General features: G+C 46.4%; 1 protein-coding gene across 6 annotated transcripts in view; it reads left to right on the forward strand.

Annotated features, from left to right (window-relative positions):
- MAN1C1 (mannosidase alpha class 1C member 1) overlaps positions 1-27,417 on the forward strand; it is a 132,965-nt gene that overhangs the window by 31,862 nt on the left and 73,686 nt on the right. For all 6 annotated transcript variants that reach the window (XM_069479610.1, XM_069479608.1, XM_069479611.1 and 3 more), the window contains exon 2: positions 21,988-22,084. In XM_069479610.1, the coding sequence (XP_069335711.1) occupies positions 21,988-22,084 (97 nt within the window). The remainder of the gene's footprint in view (positions 1-21,987; positions 22,085-27,417) is intronic.

The following is a 27,417-nucleotide window of genomic DNA, read 5'->3' on the forward strand; positions in this document are numbered from 1 at the left end:
CAGGGCTGTTTTGTTCTAGATGACATGTCTCCAGGGCTGTCACCCACACCCCACACCCCTGGAGTCAACACAGCTTATGGGTATGCTTCTGTAGCACCCCAGCTCTGTCCTCCACCCTTGCCTCAGACCTAGAAATATCCCTCAGCTGGCTGACCTGCACAGAGCTTCCAGTTTGTTCCTCACTCAGGCCATAGTTTTCCACATCATGTGCTTCACTATGCAAAAAGCACAGTGGGGCCACATCTTTCTCAAGCCTCTGAGAGGCAGGTCATGTCCTCCGGGAATTGGGCAGGCCTAGGGTAGGGCTAGAGTGTGTCTTTTAGAAACCCCAAATCCAGGGGAGATTACGGGGCCAAAGATACAATTCAAAACAAGTTGTTTTTTAAAATTTTTATGTAACACAAGTTACACATTGTACTAACATTGATAGAGCTTCTTTCTAGCTTTTCTAATTGCACAGTCCTGGGTGAGTCCATTGAAGCTGGATTTCCTGTGACCCAGCCTTGCCAGTGCCCAAAGCAAGGCTTAGTCTGCCCATTGGATGCACACAGTGATGTGCTAGACCTGACTCATGAGACTCAGTTGTTAAATTTTGAGAAATTTTATGATCCAATTGTTAAAAACAGCCATTATTTAAAAACTAACAACCAAAAAAACTATGTAAACTTTCAATCAAATAAATTAAAAACAAGAGTAGCAAATACTCAAAACTTATCCCTTCCTCATTATTTCACATTTTATTATTTATCTGTATGCATCTATTATATCTGTCTATAATGGTATGCCACTGCACACACCAAATCTGTGTTTGGTGACATCACGTTGGTAGCCTGAATATTTACACCACAGGAATTGGCAAACACTATCAATCAGGATTTGATTTATTGTTTTGATAATCGTGTAGACTTAGAAATGGAAGTCTTAGTGATGGAATAAATGTTAATAGTGCAGATTAGATTTAAAAGTGTGTCATTGTAAATGGTACAATAAATTGTAAAAAAATTCTTCCAGTATTCAAAAACTGACCATCCAGTTCAGCAAAGAAGTTGCTTACATCATTGACAAACAAATGAATTTCTGGTATGTTTTTGTTGTTTCATTTTTGTCTTACCTGTTAAGGTGTGTGAAAATATCAGCCAATATTCCTGTTGGAACTACATTCAGAGAGCTGGTTGTTTTTTGTTTTTTTTTTTTTGTTTTGTTTGTTTTTTTTGAGACAGAGTCTCACTTTGTTGCCCAGGCTAGAGTGAGTGCCGTGGCGTCAGCCTAGCTCACAGCAACCTCAAACTCCTGGGCTCAAGCGATCCTCCTGCCTCAGCCTCCCGAGTAGCTGGGACTACAGACATGCGCCACTATGCCCGGCTAATTTTTTTTTTATATATATATATATATACATATATATATATATATTTAGTTGTCCATATAATTTCTTTCTATTTTTAGTAGAGACGGGGTCTCGCTCTTGCTCAGGCTGGTCTCGAACTCCTGACCTTGAGCAATCCACCCGCCTCGGCCTCCCAGAGTGCTAGGATTACAGGCGTGAGCCACCACGCCCGGCCCAGAGAGCTGGTTGTTAAACAACACACCACTGGATACAGCTTTGCTGTAGGTCCCGTGTATTTTACCACCGCCATGCCTTTGCTTCTGGCTGTGTCCTTTGACTATCTTGCCCGAGTCCGCTTTTGTTCACTGATTCATTTATTTAACAAATAAGTATTGAGTGTGTACTATGTGCCAGGCACCAGGGACACAGCAATGCACAAAACAGACACAAATATAAATTCTGTTCTAGTGGAGGGAAAGGAACAATAAATAAAATAAATAAATATGTTAACTGTAGGCCGGGCACGGTGGCTCATGCCCTGTAATCCCAGAGCTTTGGGAGGCCGAGGCGGGAAGATCCTCTGAGGCCAGGAGTTGGAGACCAGGCTAGGCAACATAGTGAGACTCAGTCTCTACAAAAGATAAAAAAAAATTAGCCAGCTGTGGCAGTGTGTACCTGTAGTCCCAGCTACTTGGGAGGCTGAGGCAGGAGGATCGTTTGAGCCCAGGAGTCTGAGGTTGCAGTGAGCTGTGATGACACCACTGCACTCTAGCCCAGGCAGTAGAGCATGACCCTGTCTCTGAAAAAAAAAAAAAAAAAAAAAATCAAACTCTTCCGTCTCTTCTTCAGCACACAATTGCTCCCCTCTGTGTCTTGATCTTCCCCACTAAGTGGGAGCTCTGCCTCCACTGTGGTCACATCTTTCAACCTCACACTGAAGGAGACAAGCCTCAGTTCAAGGGCAGGGTCTGAGCAGAGTCGTGTGTGCACGGCTGGGACCTTGAAATGAATGCCCAGCTTCAGGGGAGAGAGCCAGGAAGAGAGAAGCAGAACCAGTTTAATTAGAGTTTGTGAAAATGGGATGCCTCCTCCCAGTCTAGTTAGTTGTTCTCAGTGCTGTGTGTGGGGTTAAAGGGAATCTAAGATGAAACCTTTGCCACCTGAAAGGAGTTAAAAATATTTAATATAAGAAATACCACAGGATGGCCTGCTCATTCATTTATCTGTTTGTTCAGCAAATACAAGTGCCTACCCTGCACCAGGTGCTGCGAGCTCTATAAGCTATAAAGCTGAATGATCTGTGGTCTCTCCCCTTGAGAAATTTTCAAACTCATGGGGCAGTTTATAATCCAGATCTTTGGCCAGCAAACACAGTGGTCAGAATGCTCCAGAAGCCTCCTCCCTCTCTCCAGAATCATCAGGCCCCTGGAGGTAGCCATTCTCCTCTCTTTGTTCTCCCCCCTGCTTAGCATCGACCTCAGTCTATGATTCTACATCTGTGTGTGTATTTGATTGATTCTACATCTGTGTGTGTAATTTGATTGATGTCTGTTTCTCCCATAAGGATGTCAGCTCTGGGAGGGCAGGGACCCATGTCTGTCTTGATCCCAGGGCCTGGACAAGGAGGCACTCAGGAAGGGAGGAATGAGCATGGAAGGGGGAGATGGTGTGGGTGAGAGCCCTCAGGGGCATCCTAGAGGACGAGCCCTCATTCTTTGACATGGGGCAGGTGAAGCCAAACTCCTGCATTTGTCAAGGTGCAGCCCAGACAATACCTCCATGATGTGGCCTTTTTTTTTACCCCTTCTCTATGGATAGATCTCTAGAACAGAACACAGCAATTTGCATTACAGCTTTTATGTAATTCTTAACGTTTTCTTGTGTCACAGACCCCTGTGCTAATCTGGTAAAAACTATAAGCTCTGCTTTCCAGAGTAGTGCTCATGGTGTGCTCACATGTACACACTGACTGATATATCCAGTATGTTTAATTTTAAGTTTCAAGGGTGTCACAGGCTCCCTAAAGCCCATCCATAAACTCAGCATCAAGAACCCTGCTTTTAAAAATGTGCTCTCCATAGTAGACACACATCCTGTTCCTCTGTGCCCCACTTGGTTCTTGGCATGTAGGCAGTACTCAACGTATAACAGAGTAGTCCCCCCTTATCTGCGGGGATATGTTCCAGGACTCCTAGTGGTTGCCTGAAACTGTGGATAGTACTGAACCTTATATATACTGTGTTTTTTCCTATACATAAATACCTATGAGAAAGTTTAATTTATAAATTAGGCACAATAAGAGATTAACAACAACTAATATTAAAATGGAACAAGTATAACAATATACTGTAACAAAAGTTATGTGAATGTGGTCTCTCTCTCCCTCCCTCAAAATATAATACTTCATTGTACTGTGCTCATCCATTTTGGGACTCGGTTGACAGTGGGTAACTGAAACCTAAGGGAGGACTACTGTACCAGGTGGATGAATAGAAGAAGAATGGGTAGACGGGCATTTAAAAGAGTGTCCTGGTTTGCTGTGACCTATACAGAGCTGAGCTAGTAATGCCATTGAAGTCTAGGGGAGAGGGTCGCTTGAGCAGAGAGTGGCAGCACTCTTATGCCACTGGTCTGTCCTGGCCCTAGGACTGTGGTTCTGCCCACACCCAGGAGGCCCACCAGGTCCGTAAGACCATTTTCCAGAGAAAAAGAACATGGTGTCTGACACATTGTCTGATCAGGGGGCAGAATATTTGAAGTTGGGCCTGTGTCAGAAAATCAGGGATTACATGATTTTAAAGGAACGTAACTTAGTCCTTCCTGAGACTGACTGGGTTGCTCTTGGAGCTTCTTTCAACTCCCAGAAGGGGATGATCAGACCCAGGCTACAGTCCCCATGGTGGCTAGGTTAGTCCTCCAGGTCTGGGTCGAGGGGCCTGGCATGGCAGCCCCTCTGCTGGTCACCCGTGTTGGGGGACTAAACCCTAGCAGTGCTCCTTGATGCTGCTCATTACTGCCCATCCACTCCCCCAAAAAAGGTGGCAAATCCTGGATTTTAAAATTTTCAACTCTAAAACCTCGATTTTAAAAAATTTTAATCCCAACTTTCCACATAGGATATTTGATAATGTTGATTTTTAGATACCACAACAGTTCAAAACCATAGGGAAAAAAACCTACAGTACTAGAATTTGCTTGGAAAACAGTTGTCAAGGAAATAGATTTTGCAAAACATTTCCTCCCAGGAGAGCTCTCTCTTTCCGTGTATGCCCACATTGAACATTATTCTCCCATGCGATAGTGGTAGGCAGAGGTATCATAGGCAGGTCTTTTGTCTAGCCAACATCTAATTATGAATTAAAGCCCTTGCTGGCACTTACACAGCTCAGCAGCCAGTGGTGGACAATGTTCACTTTCTGTTTATAGTGCACCTGAAATGTTCTTGGACATACAGGAACAACAGAAGATTTCTTGGCCCTGGCTGTAGACTGGGGAATAGGATTCTGTAAACTCTATTAGCAGACAATGGAAGCGTCTGATAGATGGAGCTGAAATTGCAAAACATTGTTTGATTAAAAGAAAAGGTGAAGACTCAGGGGCAGGGGCTGTGACTCAAGGCACTCACAAAGGAGACACTTATCTCATGATTGGATGTGGTGGCAGCCCCGACACCAGCCAGTGCTACTTGGAGGATCTGTCGCTGTTAGATATGCCAACAAATATATGTACTGCTCAGTTGTGAGTGGACCTCACGAGTGAGGCTGGCGGCTTTAATTATCACTTGTGAGAACTTAGTCAAGAAAGTGCTGGCCCGGTTAGAGTTATGGCTGATGACCCTGGCAGGTGGTTAATTACAGATCTCTCCATTTCCCTGGAGGTACCTGGCCCACGTATAGACAGTTTCTGACAAAGAGGCAGAGAAATGGCCATATCTCTCCATTATTCCTGTTTGTGTTGGGATCTATTGAATTTGCAATAATCTTTAATTATAGAAGCTATTACTATGGAATGGATTATCAATGTTATTCGTTTCTGTAATGTTGCCTGGTAACATTCTTTTGTGTCCAAGACACACATGTCTCTGTAGCTGCAGCCTGAAGAAGCGAAAGCTTCCTCTCTCTTGGCCATTTTCCCATCATAATTTTATAAAAAGCTATTTTAAGAATTGGGAGGAAAAAAAAAAAAAAGAATTGGGAGAGCCCAGTCTATAGGGTGAAAAATGGACTCAGTGTGATGACAGCCTACGACTTCTTAAGACTTAATTTTAACCAGAATGGTTTTTCTCAATAAAGCGTTCCCCAGTAGCAGGACAGGAAAATGCTTCCAAACAGTTAAATGCCTTCTGCTGTCTTCTTCGGATAACATTCTGTCCCATTACAGACCAGTCTCTACTGTGGGACCCATTTTGCACACCCCCACGGGCCACATGAGACACGAGAAGTTGTGAGTCTTTAGGTCTTTGACGATTTCCAACCTAAGAAATGATCACTGGTGGAGAAAATAGGGCATTAGGTATTGCAGGTAGAGTCTGTTTGTATCTCTGTGAAGTCGGGTTATCTCCATCATCCTGCTGATTTTCAAAATTGCCCATTAGTGGAAGAATTGGTGGCAGAGTTATCACCAGAAGTACTCAAAATCATTCTCTTTAAAGGTCACACTGGTGGAATTTTCAGATAATACTTGGCATTGCTTTTTTTTTTTTTTTCAGGAGAGCAGCTGCTCTGGCCATGGGGGAGAGGTCATCTACTGGGTTTCGGATCTCACATTATGGCTGTAACTCCACAAAAGTGGTTATCACTTAAAGATAATTACATTCAGCATTGTTCATGCTAAACTCTTGAGATGGACTGATTGGCATATTTAAATCTCATCTCCAGGCATTTGCTAATTATCATAGCCTAGTTGGAGGAAAAAAAAACCCTAATCAAATAGCTGTTTAGAGATACTTTGCATTTTAAAATTTTGCTGGGTTCATGGGAAGAGAGGAAATGTGCCACTGAGTTTCTTCTGGTTCTTTCCCTGACCTCAAGAGGGTTTAAACTTTTGATGGTTTAAATAGCCATCGCTAACCACTCAGGAAACATTTTTGCTTTTAAATTCTCCATCTTTTTGCATCATTTCCATCCCTGACCCCCTTTCTCACTTGGCAACTTTGCATCCAGGAAGGGGGGCTGTTCAATTCCAGCTAATGAGCCCCATCTTTTTATTTATTTTAAGTGGTCCCAGCTAGACCTGGAGTCAAATCTGAGAGCAAATGGTAACACACATGTTTTTCAGGTTTATAAATGGAACACTAAGCCCATAGTAAAAGTGAGAGGAATTTCTCCCTCTTGCTCAGAAAAAGAAAGACAAAAAGAGCAGCTTCTCAGGTCAACAGGTTGCACTGAAGCCCCCCCCCTCAGGAAATGGGGCTGTGATGGTGTTTTATTAACAGCAGCCGGTGAGGACCCCCACCCCCACCCCCACTGGCAGCTGAACGGGCATTGCTTTATGCAATGGTTTTCTTCACCCACTGTGCTCAGAACTGAGAAAACCCAATGGTTTCCTCCTTTATACAGAATATACAGCTGTCAGTGACAGAAATCTCACCAAGGCCTTTCTTCTATGGGGAGTGTCTGAAAGGGCCTGTCTCTGAGACGTATGAAAGAGCCCATGAGCCGTCATCTCCCATAGTTGTACCTCAAAAGCAAGTACGGGGGGAGGAATTTTGTGAAGCTTCTGTCGAATCATCTGTCACTGGCCGTCAGTTCACGTGGCTCCCTTCTGTGGAAGGGTCTGTTTTGCCCACTCGGCAGGAGCTGCCATTTCCCGCAGCAGGTTTACAGCTGCAGCAGGAAGTCCCAGGTCTGGAGGCAGCTGAGGAAAGAGAAAATCCTGGTTCTGTTAGAAGCCAGAGCAGCAGAGCTGGGGAAGGTGCATTCAGTTATTGCGAGGGGGACCCATGGGCTTGAGGGAGGTGGGAGGAGAAGGTTCAACACCCGGCCAGCTGAAGGGGCGGGTGCACTTTGACTCTGATCATTGTTCAAACAATCAGTGAAACTTGAAGATCTGAGTTTTCTCTCTCCTAGTCTGTCCCCCTTAGTTCATCACAATTAAAGCCTTTTGGTTTTCATAGTTAATTGTTCTTTGGTATTCTATTTCAAGGTTTTGAAATCAAATTGCTTGATGTTTTACTCTCTCCCGTGTGATTAGGTTATCTTTTATAACATGGCTGCAATAAGCCTTTCAAGAGCACGGTGCTTCAGCTCAGCGCTGTCAAAGAAAATATCCTAAGTGTCCCGTGAAATTCAGTCTTGTAGGAGTGAAAAAACACCACTAACCCCTTATTATGAATCCAGAAGTGCTACCGCATATCATCCATCATCACAGACCTAGAAAAATGAAAAGAAAACCTACATTGAGCTGTCTGATTAATGCAAACTCAAGGAGTGCTGATGGGGTGCCAGCTACTTGGCTTCGTAGGATGAATGAGTCCAGGGCGTGAGTCATTTTATGTGGTATTTGTAAGGCCCAGCCGTCTGTTTACTGCTTTGGAATTCTCTCTCCTGGTGTGAACCGGTAACCTTATCAGTGGATTTTGCAAGCTTTTCTAGCCGAAAAAAGAAAATATGTACTTTGGAATCTCTGCTGATTGGGGCCTAGGAGGAACAAAGAAAAGAGCCTAATGCATTTCTCAGGCCATAAATGGGAAACAGGAGGAGCAGATTTTTTCAGACATAAATTAAAGTCTCAGCTCAACTATCATCTTGGAGGCCTTCCTTGGCCACCGCCACCCACTCAGTCACCCTCTACCGCCTCACCTTGCTTGGCTTTTCTTCACAGTCCTTCTTACCATTCAGAATTCTCCTGTTTGTTACTATCCTCCCACACTAGACTGTTACGCTGCGAGGGAGAGACGCTGTCCGTCTCGTTTACTGCTGTGTGTACCGGAACATGGGGTACAGGGCAGATGCTCAGCAAATATTTCTTAGTAGATGTCAGGTGGGGGAGGTTGAGAAAAGAACAGTTAAGTGGCAAAGATTGGAATCAGACAGACCTGGATTTGAATCCAAGCCTGCTACTTATTGGCTGTGTGCCCTTTGAATAGTTATTGAACCTCTCTGAACCTCAGTTTTCTTATCTGTAAAATGGGCTTAATACTGCTTCTGTGAGGAGCGATGGAGGATTAAATGAGATAAAGTATGTGATCACACGTGACAAGGGGGGCTGGTACATGGAGGTGCTCAGTAAAACTGGCTCATTCTCCAAGCCTCAATTGACATGGTTTTACTGGACATGAGACAGGCCCTTCAACTGCCTGTGAATGTCCAGTAGTTCTCAGGCCTCCTTCTTGAGACCAGGAATGAGGAGAATTCTGCTGATCCTCTTTGGGCTCCAAGAAGAACCAGGAGAAAATGTAGACGATTCCACATGATTCTTCACCATGGCTTTCCCAAGGAGTCTGTACCCAAAGCTGGTTTCTCCAGAGATGGAAACACTGGCTCAAAAACAAGACTCCTACCCTCCCTCCTGGAGCCTTTGTTCTCATCTTCAGCCCAGGGCCTCCCTGTAAACCCCAAAGGTCCCGAAACCTGTCACCTAGGACCCTTGCTGATGCAGAGATGCCACTAAGCAGTCCCGAGACGGTGGTTGTCAAGGATGAACTTCCAGATCCCCACCAGCCTCACCTCCCTGGGAAACCCGTGCGTAGACATCACTGTGTTCCCTACTCCAGGCAGGATCTATCACTTGCTTAATATTTTCCTTGTTTTCACGTAAATCTCTTTCCTTCTTTCTTTTAAATTGTTAAAGTTTGGGCAAAAGAACTGGTTCAGCCTATTTTATGTTTCCAGAGGCTCCAGGCTCTGCTGGGGCAGCTTGAAAGCAAGCCATGCATTCCTTTCAGCAGACAGCCTTCAGGGAGCGGGGATTTGGACGTTTCTCGTTTTCAAAAGAGAAGCAGACATTAGGATGGGCCGCTTGGCCCAGCCACTAGGCAGCAGCCAGTCTTCGTTTGATTCTCTGTGTGCCACATGCTGTCCAGAGGTGCTGGGTCGATGTTTTGTTGGTTCATTGGACAGTGGAGCAGCCTGGTGAGATGGAAGGGACACAGCCTTTTGAATCAGCCAGACCTTGGCTTCAAACACTGGCTCTGCCACCTGCCAGCTGCATAGCCCAAATGTTGGGAAAAGGAGACACTAATCTTACCTCTGAGGGTCGTTGGGTGGGAAACAGTTTGCTATCATGGCTAAGAGTGCCGGCTCCAAGTTATCCTCCTGCATCCATTGCCTGTCTCTGCCACTATTTGTTCTGTGTCCTTGGGCAAGTTCTTTAACACTCCAGGACTCAATTGCTTCATCTTATAAAATAGGAATAATAATGGTAACCCACCTTGCAGGGTTGGTGTAGGGTTAAATGCTCGTGAAGGGCCTAACCCAGTGCAAGGCACACAGTCAGAGCCCACAGGAGTGGGTACCCACTCCTGCATGATAGAGGTAACGCGTGTGCCATTGTCAGTACTGATGTGCTGCATTGACTCCCTTTGTTCGGCCAGGCTCTGTGCTAGGGGTTGGGGATACAGAGGGGAATAGGTCAGTGTTCAAGAGCAGGGGAGGCAGACAGGAAAGAAATTATTGTCCTGTAGAGGTGCTAAGCATTGTCATTGATGGATGGCAAGGGACTGTAGAACAGGGAACTCCAGAATGCTCCAGAGTATCAGAATTTCTTACGTAGAAAGGTGCTATGGTGGAGTGGAAAGTGCATTGAGATTTAGAGGGTTAGTTTGTTCATTCAGTTATTCATTGGCAAGTGCAAAGGTCTTGAGGTGATGCATTAGTTTCCTGTTGCTGCAGTAACAAATCACATCAACTCAGTGACTTGTAACACAGATTTATTCTCTTACAGTTCGGGAGGTCAGAAGTCTGAAATAGGTCTCACTGGGCTAAACATCAGGGAGTTGGTCGGGCTGCCTTCCTTTCTGTAGGCTGTAGGGGACTGTATCAGTCAGGGTTCTCCAGAGAAATAGAACCAGTAGGGGAGAGAGGGAGGGAGGTTATTTTTAGAGAGAGGGTCTTGTTCTGTGCCTAGGCTAGAGTGCAGTGGCGTCATCATAGCTCACTGGAACCTCAAGTGATCCTCCTGCCTCAGCCTCTGGAGTAGCTGGGACTATAGGTGTGTGCCATCACGCCTGGCTAATTTTTCTATTTTTTATAGGGATGGTGTCTCGCTATGTAGCCCAGGTTGATCTCAAACTCCTGGCCTCAAGCAATCCTCCCACTTTGGCCTCCCAAAGTGCTAGGATTACAGGCGTGAGCCACTGTGCCTGCCTAGGAGGATATTTATTAGGGGAATTGGCTCACACAGTGGAAGCTGAGAGGTCCCACAACAGGCCATCTGTAAGCTGAAGACCAGGGATGCTAGGAACATGGCTGGGTCCAAGTCTGACAGCCTGAGAACCAGGGAAGTTGATGGTATAACTCTTGGTTCAAGGCTGAAGGCTTGAGAACCTGTGGGGTATATCTGGTACAAGTCCCAGCATCCAAAGGTAGGATAACCTGGAGCTCTGGTGTACATGGACAGGAGAAGGAGAATGTTCCAGCTCCAGGAGAGAGAGAGAGAGAGAATGCGCCTTTCCTTTACCTTTTGTTCTGTCCAGGCCCTCAGCCGATTGGATGGTACCTACCACATTGGGTGAGGGTGGGTCTTGCTCCCTCAGTCCTCTGCTTCATATGCCAGTCTCTTCTGGAAATACCCTCACAGACACACCCAGAAACGATGCTTTACCAGTTTTCTGGGCATCCTTTAATCCAGTCAAGGTGACTCCTCAAATGAACCGTCACAGGGAGAGTCCCTTCCATGGGCCGCTGGCATGGCTTGGCTCAGTTCACGGCCACCCTCTCCATCTTCAAAGTCAGCAACGGTCTGGGGAGTCTTCCTCACACCTCATCACTTTGACGCTGACTCTGCTGCCACCTCTCTTATAAGGACCCTTATGACCACATTGGGCCCACCTAGATAACCAGGATAATCTCCTCCTCTCAGGGTCAGCTGAGTAGCAACCTTAGTTCCGGTTTACCCTGTAACCTGACATACGAGTTCTGGAGGTTAGGCTGTCAGCACCTGTGGGCAGCATTGCTCCGCCTACCACAGGTGGGAAGGGGCTGTGTGTGTTGGAGGTGATGGGCAAAGGACCCGTGGCTGCAGCGTGGCGAGTCGGGAAGTAGCCCGGGGAGAGCTCAGGGAGGCAGGTGTTGCTCCGCATCTTGGATGCTCTTAGTGGAATGACACTTAATGGCTTGCATTTTCAAAGGATTGCTCTGGTGGCATGGCTGGAAGGGTGGGGGGAGGTGGGGCAAGAGAGGAATCAGGAGAGCAGCTGGAGACCATGGCCGCTGGGCGCCAGCGAGAGCCGGGTGGGCTGGGCGGGGAGGAGGCGAGTGAGAGATGGATGTCAGGTGGGGAGAAGAGGAGGCTGGGGAGGACAGAGGTTTCTGGCATGAGCAGCCAGCAGGATGGTGGTGCTGTCTCCTGACGCAGGGAAGATGCACATGAAGCCCGGGACACACAGCAGCCCCTGTAACACTTAGCAGGGGTGTTCCGTGTGCCAGGTGCTGTGCTGAGGGCCTTGCGCTGTAACAAATCCATGTAACACCCACATGAGGCAGGTACGCTAATTGTTCCATTCCAGGCAGGCGGTGGAATATTGTGGCAGTGAGCACAGACCGCCTGGGCTCATATCCTGGGTCTGCCACATACTCACTGTGACACTTGGGCGAGTGCCTCAGTTTCCTCATCTGAGGATGAGAGTAATAATATACTAATTTTATAAGTTAGTTTGAAGATTAAATAAGTTAATATATATGTAGAGCACTGACTCATGGAAAACACTGGGTAAGTGTAATATAGCAATATAATTATTTTTAAACAGATGAGAAAATTGAGGCACAGAGAGGTTAAGTATTTTGTCCAAAGACACACAGCTAGGTAGAGCTGGGATCCAAAGCCAGACCTTAACTGCGATGCCTTCCCTCCTCCTTACGAGCACCTCCCAGAGGTGTAGTGACAACTGCACATGGTGATGTATGCAAAAACACCTGGCGGGGTATGTTCCGTAAATGTCTGCATGCGGAAGTGCAGTTTTTTTCTGTAAAATGGAGGTGATGACCTCACCTTGCCTACCTAACAGGTGACCATAAGGCTCAAACGAGGAAGACAAAGCACCTTGGAAATGGTAGAGATACCTGCATGAGGATAGGTTTTGTACTACACTTCTTTAAGCGGGTCTTGTTGAACAATTTCTTGTTGGAATTTCACTTGTAGGTAAACTGAGGTCTTCTTCACTGTCACTCAATCTTCGTCCCCCAGCTGACACTCAGTCATGGTAGCATCAAGCAGTTAGGGAACCACCTCAGTGCAGTGGCAGGGCTTTGATTTGCTCCTATACCTGGGTGCTGTTGCCTGTGTGCAGACTCTGCACCAAGACCGTAAAGGTGCCACACTAGGAAAGTGTCCCACCTGTTCCTGCTGCTCCTTGTGGCCAGGGTCTTGTTAAAATGCTGATTCTGATTCAGCAGGTCTGGGGTGAGGCCCGAGATGCTGCATTCCTAACACGCTCCCTGCATGTGCCCAGCTGCTGGTCCCTGGTTCCTGGACCCCATTTTGAGCAGCAAGGATCTATCTGCCTCCAGGGCACACTCCCTCAGCCGTGATACCTTAGAAACAGCTACAGATGGGCTGAGATTTCTGAGACTGTGCAAATCTGAATCCCCACAGGCAGGATGTGGGAGCGCTGTCTGGACCTTAGATAAGTTGGGAGTCATAGCACATCTTCATTTCCTACATTTGCCTTTTAATAGCCCAAGCAAACCCGAAAGTGAGAGGGTGGGAGGCAGCTCCTTCTCTTCTATTCCCCCCACCCACGTCCAACTTCTGAACACTAGACCAGGGTTTATGTGTTTGCAGGTGCCTCATCAGCAATCGCCAATCATGTCATGTTGCACCGATGGATAGGGGATGGATCAAGAAATCTAATGTGGATGGTTTTCAGGTACCAAGCTGTCAGCTGTTTCCTTGGGCTGTGTTGGAAGTGGGAGGGAAAAAAATCAACTCAATGTTCTAATCTATCTGTGCAGTCATTAGATCCCAGAATCATTAGAGACCAAATCCTTTCCCACTCAGCCGCTGCAAACGAGGCCAGGTGTCACTGCTGGGAGATGCTGGTAAGGATGCGCATCATGGTGTGAGGACTTGTCTTTAATGACTGGGAAAATCCATTTCCCATCTTGGCAGCTTTGAATGTAGCAACTGTGGTTCTGGGTCACTGCCAGACCTGGCCCTCTGTGTGTGTGCGTGCGTGCGTGTGTGTGTGTGTGTGTGTGTGTTTGATTTTTAAAAGACGGGGAATGTCTCAATATTCATTTCTCACCCACTTCCTCCCTAGTTGTCCCCCAAAGAACTTTCCAATGCAAACTTTCTATTAGTTTTCCACTCTGGAGGCAGCCTACCACCATCCACATTTCCTCCCCTCCTGAAATGCACCCTTTCTCTCTTGGTCCCCTCCTTCTGGGGCTCCTTGGCTGGGTGGGCATCTGTGCCTGGGCAATTGCTTTTCTGCAGGAGAGAATTCTCGAGCTCTAGGATAGGTAGCAAGAAAATCTTAATAATGTCTGCTTCAAACTAGTAAATATTTTTCATTTTAAGATTTCATGTCATTTTGATTTGTTTGGGTAGACGACATCTTTTGTTGAAGAAAGAACTGAAGATGTCCTAGGATTCAGCTCTGATTGCTCTGCCTGTGTCTCTATCATTGGAGCTTTGTTTTCAGCCTTTGCAGGACTCTGGTGAAGGGAAGGCTTTGTGGTCTATTGTTAGGTGTTCTTTGAATCTATAAATCACAGACTGCAGGAAAGGAGGGGCTTCCAGAGACCATCTAGAGCCACCCTCTCACTCTAGCATAGACACATACATACAAACAGTGATTGTCTATTGTATATTCCTAGAACCCGGTGGGGGCAGAGGTACAATTTCCCTTGGAGTGTAGTCCTCATGTCTCTTAATTCCTATTGTCATGTTCTTGAGTCTGTCCTGAATATCTCTTGCTGTAGCTCAAGCTGCCCCTGGCCCGTGTTCCTAGGGACACAATCATCCCTGTGTGTCTTGGTCATGGCAAGTCACTTCCCCTCTCTGAGTCTCACATAATTCTGGTAAAATATGGCTTTGGGAATAGATGGTGTCTGTGGCCCTAAAGTTCTGTTTGACTCTGGAATTCTGGATCTGTGCATCTGCTGATGTTTCTCTTGCTGGGTGGCCTTCTCTCTGACCCCTGCTGTAAAGACCTTCCCCTTTTTAACCAAAACCCAGCTCGGTCCCATCTACCCCATGGCCAGCCACCCACGCACTCCCTTTTGACTTAAGGATAGCACCATACCATCTCTTCTTTTTGTTTTTCACTTTAACAGACTTTAGTTTTCATATCACAAACATTTCTAGGTACTCATTATAGAAAATTAGAAAATTCAGAAAATATGGGTCAATAAAAAGAAAAAAAAAATAAAAATCACCAAACTTCTCACTATCAGACATAACTGCTGTCAACATTTTGATGTATTTCCTTTCAGTTCTTTTTTAAACACTCATACATAGATCAACCAGTGAATTTCCTACTATATAATTTGGTATTCTGCTTTCTCACTTAATAATATATAGTGAGAATTTTGCCTATCACGAAACATTTGTAAACATAATTTTTAATATTCTACTCTACATCTCAGACTTTATTTAGCCCTTGTATAATTATTTCTAAATGGGAAAAATATCTATCCTGTCAAGCCCATTAAGTCCCCAAATCAAATGAGATAAAGAATGCAAAGAGCTGTGCAAATGTAAGCAATGATTGTTTATGTTAGTTTTATCTCCCCAAGTGAACTTATTTACTGTATCGTCACAAAATTGTTATACACTTCCCTGTTCATCAAGTTTTGCACAGTGGTGGGCAAAACAAGCTATCCAGCTGTAATCTTTTAAAGGGCGTGTACATATTAATAACTTTTTTTTTGGAGATGTAGTCTCACTATGTTGCTAAGGCTGGTCTTGAACTCCTGGGCTCAAGCAATCCTCCTGCCTCAGCCTCCTGAGTAGCTGGGATTACAAGGCATGTGCCACTACGCCTGGCTCATATTAATAACTTTTAATTTTTTTTCCAGCCATTTTTTAGAGACTCTGGTCTGAGGAAATTATTCACAATATTTTGTGCACAAAGATGTTCACTAAGGCATTATTTACAGTAGCCCCAAACTATTATAGAAATTGCCAAAATGTCTATATGGAAGGGAGTTTAAATGGTGATGAATCTACTTGCTAGGCCGTTATATAGCTATTAAAATGATGTTTACAAAGGCTTTGTCATAAAATTGAAAATGTTTATGTCATCATTATGGGAAGAAACAAAGAGATATGGGTGGAAAAAAAGAATAAAGAGGAAGACACGGCCGGGCGTGGTGGCTCACGCCTGTAATCCTAGCACTCTGGGAGGCCGAGGTGGGTGGATCGTTTGAGCTCAGGAGTTCGAGACCAGCCTGAGCAAGAGTGAGACCCCATCTCTACTAAAAATAGAAAGAAATTATATGGACAGCTAAAAATATATATAGAAAAAATTAGCCGGGCATGGTGGTGCATGCCTGTAGTCCCAGCTACTCGGGAGGCTGAGACAGGAGGATCGCTTGAGCTCAGGAGTTTGAGGTTGCTGTGAGCTAGGCTGACGCCACGGCACTCACTCTAGCCTGGGCAACAGAGTGAGACTCTGTCTCAAAAAAAAAAAAAAAAAAAAAAAAAAGAAGAAGAAGACACCAAAATGGGAATGGTGGTTAGAGTTGAACGTTGAGGGGTTGTTTTCCTTCTGTCTGCTTTTCTACAGTGAGCGTGTGTACCTTTGGTACATTAAAAGGTAGATTGATAGGTAGATATCAACCTTATTTTTAAAATTATCTGAAAAGATATATGCAGAAGAGAGAAGTAGGGGGCACAAAACTGAGCTTGAGAGACAGGAGTGACCCAGAAGTGGGAGAAGAGGGCATGGCGGGGGCTGAAGCTCGAATTGAGCTGAAACTTCTTGAAAATTCTCACAACCACAAAAGGAGCCTTTTGTTTTTTTTTTTTTTTTTGGAGTAGGAAGAACAGAGGAAGAATGGGCACCTCATTTGAACGTGCTAATATAACTGTAAAAGGAGAGACCAAAATTGCTAGTTCCCAATTGTTGGCTGGGCTCCATCCTCTGCCCAGGATGGGGTGACAGGCTTGGTGAGACAGACACGAGGACCCAGCCAGGCCTTTGAGGAACCAGGGGCTAAGAGGAACTGCAGGGAGACTGGCAAATGGGCCAAATTCTGTCATAACTTATAAAAAGTAGGGGGAAATAGAATTCTGTAATGTATAAATTTGGGTGAAAATGGCATCAACCTCCAGCAAAATTTCCTAATGATTCCTTTTTTTAAAAAAATCATTTCAGACTCATACAAAAGTTGCAAAAATCTAATAAAGATCTCAGATTTACCTTCACCCAGATTCCTCAAATGTTAGCATTTTAACCTGTTTGCTTTCTCTTTTTCTCTCGTTTGTGCTCTTTCTCTATAGATATACACATACATGTAATACACATGTACATACACATTGTTTTCTGAACTATATAGAGTGAGTTGCAAATATAATGTCCTTTACCCCTAAGTAATTCATTGTGTTTTTCCAAAAAGATAACATAGATACTTTTCTATGTAATTATAGTAAAACCATTGCAATGACAATATTAACATTGATATGATGGTACCAACTGATCCCTATACCCCCTTCAAATTTTGTCAATTATCTCAATAATGTCCTTTACATCAATAAGGGTAATTCTTATTTCTGCTCCAGGATCCAATTTAAGATCATTCATTACATTTAGTTGATGTGTCTTTAGTCTCCTTCAGTCTGGAAAACCTTGGCCTTTCCTTTTCTTTCCTTTTGTTGTTTTGGAAAAGTAAAGGCCATTGATCTTATAGGTAGCTCTCAATCTGGGTTTGTCTGTTTCCTCATGGATCAGTTCAGAGTATGTGTTTTTGGCAGAAATATTACTGGAATGGTGTTTTGTCCTTTTCAGTGTGTTGTATCAGGGGCATATGGTATTTATTTGTCCTCACTAATAATTGTTTTAAAATATAAGTAAAGCTTTATTGAGATATAATTCACATACCATAAAATCTACCTTTTTAAAGTATAAAATTTGGTCATTTTTAGTGTATTCACAGAGTTGTGCAAATTATCATCACAATTTTAGAATATTTTCATTGCCCCCAAAAGACCCCATAGCAGTCACTCCCCATCTCTCCCTTGCTCTAGTCCTAGGCAACCACTAATCTACTTTCTGCTTGTAAGGATGTGCTTATTGTGGACATTTCATATAAATGGACTCATACAGTAGGTAGCATTTGTGTCTGGCTTCTTTTACTTAGCATATTGATTCAAGCTTCATCCTTGCTGTAGCATTTATCAGTTCTTCATTTCTTTTTATGGCCGAATACTGTTCCATTGTATAGATAGACCACATTTTGTTGATCCATTCAGTCAATGGACATTTGGGTTGTTTCCCCTATTTGGCTGTCACAAATAGTGCCGCTATGAGCATTAGTGTCCAAGTTTTTGTGTGGAAATATGTTTTTATCTTTCTTGGGTGTGTGTCGGGAGCCCCAAGACCATCCCTAGGTTCAGTGATTCACTAGGAGGACTTACGGGACTCAGCACGTAGTCTGTGTCCTTCTCACAGCTTTGATCTAGTGCAGAGGATACAAAATTAGCAAAGGAAACAGCTCAGGGGGAGAAGTCCAGAGGAAACTAGGTGCATTTTTCTAGGAGTTCTCTCCCAGTGAAGTCACATAGGATATGCTTGATTCCTGCGGCATCAAATTGTGACAACAGGTGAGGTGTTTTCTTCCAGGGAAGTTCTTTAGAGATTCAGTGCTCGAGATTTTTATTGAGGGCTGGTTTCATAGGCAACCCTCTGCCTAACATGTCTATAATTCCAGATTCCCAGAAGGAAAGTCATTGTTCAACATAAGCTACATTGTTTGTACAAACAGTCTAGGTATATAGTGGACCACCCTTATCAATTAGAGAATGATGGGAAAACCAAATTCCCAGATGCCGGAGGAGGGCCAACCTTGTAAGCAGGACTTTCTGAGGCTAGAAGTCTGAGACCTGCCATATTAACTCTTCTCTGAAGATATATACCTGGAATTGGAATTGCTACGTCATACATAACTCCATATTTAACTTTTTTTTACCAAACTGTTTTCCGGAGTGGCTGAACCATTTTCATTCCCCCCAGCTATTTGTGAGACTTCCGATTTATCCACATCCTGGCCAACATTTTATTGTCCTTTTTTACTATAACCATCCAAGTGGGACTGATAGGTTTTTTAAGTTAGTGATTTGCAAGCATTTAGAATAAAATATGATGATCCATAGGAGCCAAAATGAGTTCTCTAAGAACAATCATGCCAGTCTAACCCCATATTTTCCTTTAAAAAAAAAAGCAATTTATTTTTTCTATACTAGTTGTATTAGGATAGGGTGTTTTTATGTTTCAGTCGCACCTTTCACAATATCTTCATGTACAAAAATGGAGAAACCATGGTTGTACTGATTGCTTGGTGAATTCCTCACTTGCTTACAGGTGACATCAAAGAACGGTGCTGGGTCCAGGAGAGAGCCTTCTGCTACTGTCTCCCCAGCTCTGTCTTCGCCCATGGGTTTACATTCTGTCCAAAACCTGGGGGGAGATGCAGATGGCCATCCCATCAAGTCTGCAGATTACCCAAAGCAGGCAGACACACATGCCGAACCGTAAGATCTGGTTCCAGAAAGATCCTGACAGCAGGGAATGGTAGGCAGGGTCCCACAAGAGGGAAGTTATAAGAGGCGATGGCAAGTCTACCCCTACAGGATCTGGTCCAGATGTAACCAGGGTGAGTCTGCACTTTGGTCTCTGCTCATTACCAAAAGAATAGCCCGCCACAAGACATGGGTGACAAAGTCTTGGGGCACCTGGAAGAAGTTATGTCGCTTGGGGTCTGCAGTTTCAGAGGGTATCATGGTTGAGTACAGGGGATTCAGAGCTTTGCCACAAGGGGAACTGTTGAAGGAGCTGGCTGTTCAGCTGGCCAACAGCTGGCTCCCGGTGGCTGAGGGTCTGTGATGTGGTAGCAGGATGCACTGTCTTCCCTGTTGCCTGCAGGGGAAAACAGATTTGAACTGATTAACGAAGGACTTTGTGAAATTCCGCAATTGCATGGGCTGTCTGGCAGAGTGGTGACAGTCTGCCAGAGAGAGTCTAAGAGAGTCTTCTTAATCCTCTATTAAGGAACTTCAATGGGGAAGAAGGTGGCCTGGGTGACCTTGGAGGTCTTAGAACTGCCTAAGCATGAAGTCAGGGACTGTCCATCTCTAAAGCCAAGTACAGATATTGCCCACGGCACATATCACCAGTTCCAGAGCGAAAATATCAGCCTGTCTGTGGTCATCCTGTTCTTGTGCCCCGACAATGCTACCTGTCCGTCAGAACCCTTGGGTACCCAGGAGGCTTCCCTTAAGATACGCGCTCACCCCCTCTGAGCACCTCTGTTGCTCGGCAGCCCCTGCTCTCTGACCTGTTTGCCTGTTACGCATCTTACCTGTGATGTGTGTGGTCCATATCGAGTCTCCCAGCTGTATGTTAAGCTCCAGAGCCAATTTTCTTGTTTGTTTCTACAGTCATTCAGCAGATACTTAACAAGCACCTTCCACACTCCAGTCCCCGGGTGCACTGTGGGGCGTGCAGCAGTGAATGGGTGGGGGACTGGCTTTACGGTTGCAGGTATAAAAGCTTGACTGCGGCTACCATAGGGCGGTGCATCAGAAATGTAGGGGTGGGAGTCTGAGTTAGGGGCCCACCTTAGGCTTGGCTGGGAAAGGGGCCTCCCTGCAAAAGTACTCTTTCAGCTGGGACCTGAAGGCAGATGAACAGTTGGCCAGAAGGAAGAGGGTAGGGGCTGGGAAAGCATTCCCACCACGACTGCAGCCGAACACGGGACGGGACACCTGTTTGGTGCTTGCTTAGGATGTGTTAGGAAGAGAGGTAAGGATCACCTGGCTGGGGGGTGTCTATCCCCTGCTCATCCAGCACCAAGCCGAGCCCCCTGTAGCCTGAGTCAGGAGGCACATGTGCGTTTGAGGGTCTGCACACAGAGGTAGCTCTGATTGCCTTCTGAATCCAGGCCCGAGTGACGCGAGGACCGTTTGTGCCTTCATTCCCTCTGTTCATGTGGACGACTGCGAGAATGGGCCACATTCCAAATGTGTCCATGTTCCTGCAGTGACAGCTTCTTTGATAACATGTAGATGCCTGTGATTCTCGTAATTACTCCTGAACACCCACTTCTCTCTCTAGGCGGGGGAAGTTTTCAGGGTGGAATGTGCCCCCTCCAAATCTCTGCTGTCGTTTGTGTTTTAACAGCCTGCTGCTCTCCCCCGCCCCCAGCCACCTGCCCTCCCTCCCCTCACACTGACTTAATAGAAGGAGCCCCAGATAAGAGAGACCGAGGGAGAAGGCCAGTCCTCCTCCAGCCCTCATACCCAACAATTATTTTCTGTTATTGCCAATTCAAGATAAGTAGAAAATAACAGAGGAATGGAACCACGACTCCAGGCCTATGCCAAGCACTTGGCATGTGTTACCATGACATTTGCCTGTGTGTCACATGGGAAGCCACGTGTCAGGCCAAGCATGGGGTGGGGTCTGCTGCCCTGGGAGATGAGTGAGCCGGATTCCCACCTGGCTGCTGTGCTGCTCTGACCACATTGCATCTCGGAGCCTCAGTTTCATCACCTGTGAAGCAGAGGGTGGTACTAGGTTATTCTGCCATTTCATGGAGAGTCCCAGCCTAGACCTGTCAGGTTTGCCTTTCTGGTCTGCACATTTGGGATAGAGCCGTGGTTATTGTCCAGATGTGCCTGGAAGAGATGGACAGCTTCTGAGAGTGAGCCCCAGGACAGCTGAGCGTGGAGAATCAGGTGGAGATGTTCTAGAAAGACAGGTGCTGAGGCAGGAGACACAGGCCTTAGAGTCAGTCCCCTAAGGCTTCAGAGCCAGAGGGCATGGGGTTAGCCCCAGCACTCTCACTGACTCACCTGGGCAAGCTTGGGCAAGGGACCTCAGGCCTAGGACCTGTCTCCTTACCTATGAAGTGGAGTTAACAATACCTTGCTCGGGGGGATTGTTCTACCAGATTGTAACAGGCACTGACTCAGCAAGTGTTAGTTTCCCTCCCATGAGAGCATCATTTTAGGCCAGAGCAAAACAGAGAGGGCTTCGTGGAAGAAGTGGCTTTTCACTTCAGCACTGAAAGATGGCTAGAATTTAGTTAGTGCTTTTGTGTCTTCTCTAGGAAATCTACGGGTAGACTCTGGACACGTGGATTTGGCTGAGGAGAATGGCTTTCCCAGCAGTTGTGACTGTACGATTAAAATTATAGTGAAAGGAAGTCACCTTGTTTAATTTGGAAGAGTATTATTTAGATGGAGTTTAAAATCCTATTGTAAAGGGCAGAGCCAGGCGGCCAGTCCACACTGTTGGAAATTGACCACTGAGGTTCTCTGTATTCTGCTTTTTCTTGCAGATGATGCAGTTTGCCTGGCAGAGCTATAAGCGCTATGCAATGGGGAAAAACGAGCTCCGTCCGCTAACGAAGGACGGCTACGAGGGTAACATGTTCGGTGAGTTGATCTAAACCACCTTGATGTCAGGGAGACCCACCGCCCTCCTGGTGGCTGAGTGGAACCTTACTTCTGGCTTTTCACCTTCTAACCTGTGTCCCTATTTCTCCAGACCTGGGGGCTTCCACGTCTGTGCTCCTTCTGGGCTGTTCAGGCTTCTGAGCCCTCCTAGACCGGGGGAAACCCATATGCTTCTGACCTTACAGACCTCTTTGCACGTAGTTATCATTTATTTCTTAGAGTGAAGAAACTTGGACATGTGAGTAGGGATGGTGTGGATGGAGCTGTGTTTCCACAGAGATGGTTTGAGGACTCGAAGGACACAGCGGGCTGAGCTTAAGTCTGCTCCTCCAGAGTGTGGGTTATAAGAGAAACCGAGCACATATCCAATGAAGCGGATACATTGGCTGCCTTTAGAGTCGTGGGGGTTTGTCTCTCCCATGCTGCCGGGTGGACAAATAGAAGAGCTGTGCGTTAGGGGTAGCAGCACGGGCTGCTTCTTGGCAGCTTGCTGCGTTCTAGCCACAGCCTGTCTTGCTGTTGTCTCTGCCCTCTCCCGGGCACAGGATTCTCGTAACCCAGAGCCTTGGGAGCTTCTCTCTGCTTTTTGGGGAGCCTACAAGGTACCTACTTGTGGGCACAGCCTCAGATTCCAAAAATAACATCCCCCGAGCTGCCAGCTCCCCTCTCGTGTACAGCAGGGCTTTACATGAGAAGATGCTAGAGACTGGCTTCCTCCCTTCTGAGACACAGGAGCTGTGTGGGTCTAGAGAAAGGAAATTCCTTACCTGCAATCTTCACCCCATACAGATAAAGGCTCCTGAAGGCAGGAGCTAAAGAACCAAGTCTGAGTTGGAAATTCCCAAGAAAATCTTAAAGGCAAATTTACAAGGGCTGGCCCCTATGGGTTTGGCCCTGTCAGGGGTATTCGTGTGATGGGAAAGGTGACAGGGATCTACCTTCCTCCTCCTAACCAGTCTGCATCATAACCTTTCTGGCTGTTCAGACAATTTACTCCCCTTTTGGGGGAGGGTATATGGATTTGGGTAGCTTTGTGTATTTGTTTTTATGACTACTCTAGGAATGTAGGGGGAAAGGGAAAATATCAGAAAAAGTATAAATTAGGCAAAAAAAAAAAAAAAAACTTGTTCTGCCATGTGGATATGCAGCCTGTATTGCCATCTTGACTCATTTCCTTTCAATCTTTTCTTCTGTGTGCTTTTTTCCCCATTATATACGATTTTATGTCCTTTCCTTTTTTTTTTTGTTTTTGTTTTTGTTTTTGGCTTTATGTTACGTCATAAGTGTTTCCCTAAGTCATCTAAAGTTTTTTTCGTGAAGAATGTTTCTGATGGTTTCAATTATCGTATAGATGCGCCATCATTCATTTAACCATCCCTCCAATGTTGGACAATGGTGTTTCCAATTTTTCACTGTTAAATCTAAAGCAGGAATTACCATCTTTGTGCATAAAATTTTATCTCAGGATAGATTTCTAGAGAGGAATTCCTGAGTCGAGTGGGAGGAAGAGAGATGTTTCTTTAACCTCAGATGTGAAATGTGTTGATTCCCATTTAGGATCCTGGCTTCCCTATCTGCCTAGAACACACACCTTCCCCAAACATCCTACATCAGCCCTGGGGAGAGATTGCTAGTATAGATCTCATCAAAGTTGTTGGAGCTTCTGCTACTAGTATAAACAGGAACGTGATCCAGAAAGCTTTCTCTCTCCTTCTCTCTAAACAGTTGGCAAATATTCAGCGAATTGCTGGTCAGAGTTGGGGGTGGGGGCGGTGCAGGGGAGGCTGTTGATTTCTGAAACTGCACATCGTTTCATGATCTGAGCATGACTGTTGCTCAGATTGTCACGGGAGACACTTCTGGGAGGGACTGGGCTAAACCAAATTCTGTTTTGTAAAGTTCTTCAGGGCCTGGGATTTAAGTCTCAACCTTCTGGCCCCCTTCCAATCACTGAGCCTGGTGGAGTGTGGGCTGCCTGGGATGCTGGAAAGAACCTGGCTCTGGAGTCCAAAGACGTGGGCACAAGTCCTCACTCTGTCCTGAGCTGTGTGGCCAAGTCCAAGTCACCTAGTCTCTCTGGGCCTCTGTTTATCCTTCGTCCTGGGGCTGCTGTGGTGATACAAGTGAGAGTATGTATGAATATGAAAGGGCCAGGTATATATGAGTGACTTATGATTTCTGCTATAATAAACGAGGTTGGCAGTGGCCTCAGTGAGCCCATGCTGGTCCGTGAGGTCCCCTGGGTTGTCTGTCTCCCAGGAGCAGCCTTGGCAGGGCCAAGGGAGCCCTATCACCCAGTGTCTGCAGCAATGAGGCAGAGCCTCCCCTCTGCACCCGGCAAATGAGCCACAGTGGGCGGCCGGCTCCTGGGAAAGGAGGATGCATGGGGACCTGGGCACTGGGCAGGGAGAGCTTGTCTTGATTTATTTACTCTTTCACTCAACAAATGCTCACTGGGTGCCAGTGCCTGGTGCTGACTTCTGGGGACACAGTGATAAATGGCACAGTGAGAGCTCCACCAACTCTGCCAAGACATGCATTAGCAACCCTTCCCAGGAGTCTCTCTGGGGTCTGTCTAGGTGCTCTCAGAGAGAGGGACAAGTAGACGTGATCACAGGTGATGACATGAAAAGTCCTTACTGGCTGAAGGTTCATGTTTCTGGAGCCCGGCAGACCTGGGTTCAAATTCAGACTTTGCTACTTCTTAGTTGTATGGCTTTGGGCAAGTCATTTCTCTCTGAGGCTGAATTTTTCTGTAAAGTGGAGCTAATGGTAACATCAACTTCCCCCAGCCCAGGGCCTACCTGACAAATGGAACCTGTTAATAGGCAGTAGCTATGATTGTTACCACACATTGGTCTTAGCATGCAGAGGCTTCTGGGAACACACCCAAAGGATGTGGACTGAGGGGCATTCTAGGAGCCCGGGAGAAGCTCTAGTTGGGGAGGACCCATGAGGGGCTTTGAAGCTATACTATTTCCAAAGATGGAAGGAGATCAACTGGCCTGAATTAACCATCCTGTCACACCACCACTTCTTTTTCTGGACTCACAAGGACTGCTGGGTTGCATCGTTCCTGGGCTCTGCTGTCATCGATGACCTTCCTATAGGCTCAGCCTGCAGGGACACTTCGGGAGCGGTCAGGTGGCAGGCAGTGCCCATCCTATTGTGCCTGGCTGGCTGAGTCAGATGCACAGGGAGACCCTGAGCGGTCCCACACGTGGTTTGGATACGGGCTCCAGCCGCCTGGTCCCTGGCCTGCAGGGCTGGCAGGGCCGCACACAGGGAGGGTAATGAGTTCTGCTGGTGCCTCGCTTGGTGAGATTTACAAGAGCTGCAGCAAGGGCAGTCAGATGCCTAAGCCTGGTCTCCCTGGGCAGCATTTCCCCAAACTGAATCCCCCTCCCAGCTGCCCCGTGCCCCTCCCCAAATCTATTCTTTCTTTGAGGACAAGACCTCTGGGTGAGGCGTCTCTCAGGCCAGTTTCTGTGTCCTAAGCACTTCATTATCAAAGCAGCTTCCTTTTCACCCACATCCGACTAAGCAGGCCCTGTCAGAATATGCTCCCAAAACTGCAGAGGCCGGCAGCAAAGAGGACACAGCCTGTTCTTCGCCTGTGGCCCAGGCCAAAGCAGATATCTGCCTCTTTCCCCTCCTCTGAGAGGTAGCCGAAGGGGACAGTTAGTGTCCAGCCGGGGGGCAGAAAGAACATAGAGTTTGTATTTAGATGTGAGGGGCCTGGGTGGAACCTCTGCGTTGCCACTTAGCAGCTGTGTGGCCTCCTGGGCCTGTGGTGAGGATTAGAGAGGAGACATGCCCCGGGCCTAGCCTCGTGCCAGGGCAGAGTGGCCACCTGATTGAGGATGTTCTTATTGCATTAAATCACAGAGGTGAGTTTTCAGCTTGAGGAATGCATGGGAGATTGCAGTGGGGGTGGGGGGAACCAAACATAAAGTGGCAGCCACGATGCCATAAAGCAAGTGGCTCAGTCCCCTGAGGCCCAGCCTCCTCACCTGTAAAACGGGGCAGATGTTATCCCTGCTGCTAGGACCTGGGGGAATATGAAATAAGCCAGCTGAAGAACATGGACACCGGGGCCAGATGGCTTGCATTTGCGTGCTGCTCTGCCGCTTACTAGCTGCGTGACCTTGGGCAAGTTTCTTAACCTATCTAGGCCTCAGTTTCCCCATCTATAAAGTGGGGACAATAATAGTACCTCGTTCATAGGATTATCCTGAAAGGAAATGAGTTAATACACACGAAGTGCTTATATTCATGCCTGGCACATAGGAAGCATTCATCAAGTATCAGCTGCTGTGAGAATGATGTAAGGCCCTTGGAACAATGTGTGCTGCTCCCATTTTGACTGGGGCGTCCTCAAGTCCTCTGGACCCAGGAACCCACCCCTGGTCCCTCCTGCCCTGGTCCCCCAGCCCTCAAGTGCCCATGGCAGAAATCTTGGGTGGGCAGCTCATCAGTAGGCAGTGTATTTCTCACCCCTTCATTTAAGCAGCTTACACCGGAACTTTTTACAGGCAAGAGGCAGGGGAAAGTTAGCATTCAAGGCCTTGGAATAAATCAGCTTCCTGCCAACATAAGGGTTCTGGGCAGGTAGTAAGTGATACCTCACATTCGGTGTCAGCTGGCCAACCTTGAAAGTACTTAATGAACATCTAACAAGTCAGAGCAATCTGTGAGAACTTCATCCTCCCTTGGCAGCAGGGAAAATTGTCACAGGGCACAGAATCCTGGGATGTCACTACTAGAGGGGCACTTTGGTGGTGAATCTAGCCCTTTCATTTTAGATTTGAGGAAACTGAGGCTCAGAGGGGGAAAGGTACTTACCAGGGGTGACATAACACATTAACTATAGGACCGAGACTGGAGCTCTGGTGTCCTGAGTCCCAGCCCAGTGCTCTTTGCACCACCCACTGTGAGATCAACTAGATTGTCCACGGCCAGATTGCCGAAACACAGGCCTACTATCGGCCAAGTCACCACCAGCAACTAGAAATCTTCAGAGCTTTAGCGGGGCAGACTGTCTTTTAGGAATCATGTGATTTCAGACCCAAGATCCCACCCTCTCCCTGCATACACAGCTTGCCTATCTGTCTCCATTTCACAGATAAGGAGACTGAGACTTAGAAAGTTTCAGGACTTGTGGTGTCTTAATCCCAGCACTGTCAGACTGCAAAACCCAAGCCATGAACTTCCATGCCGCCCTGTTCCCCAGTGACCACATACAGTGGCCACAGAGAAGAGAGTGGGACAGAGGGTGGTCTCAGGGTCTGGTGTGTTGCAGCTGCTACTCT

Source organism: Eulemur rufifrons, chromosome 8 (genome assembly GCF_041146395.1).
Source record: "Eulemur rufifrons isolate Redbay chromosome 8, OSU_ERuf_1, whole genome shotgun sequence".
Lineage (NCBI taxonomy): Eukaryota > Metazoa > Chordata > Mammalia > Primates > Lemuridae > Eulemur > Eulemur rufifrons.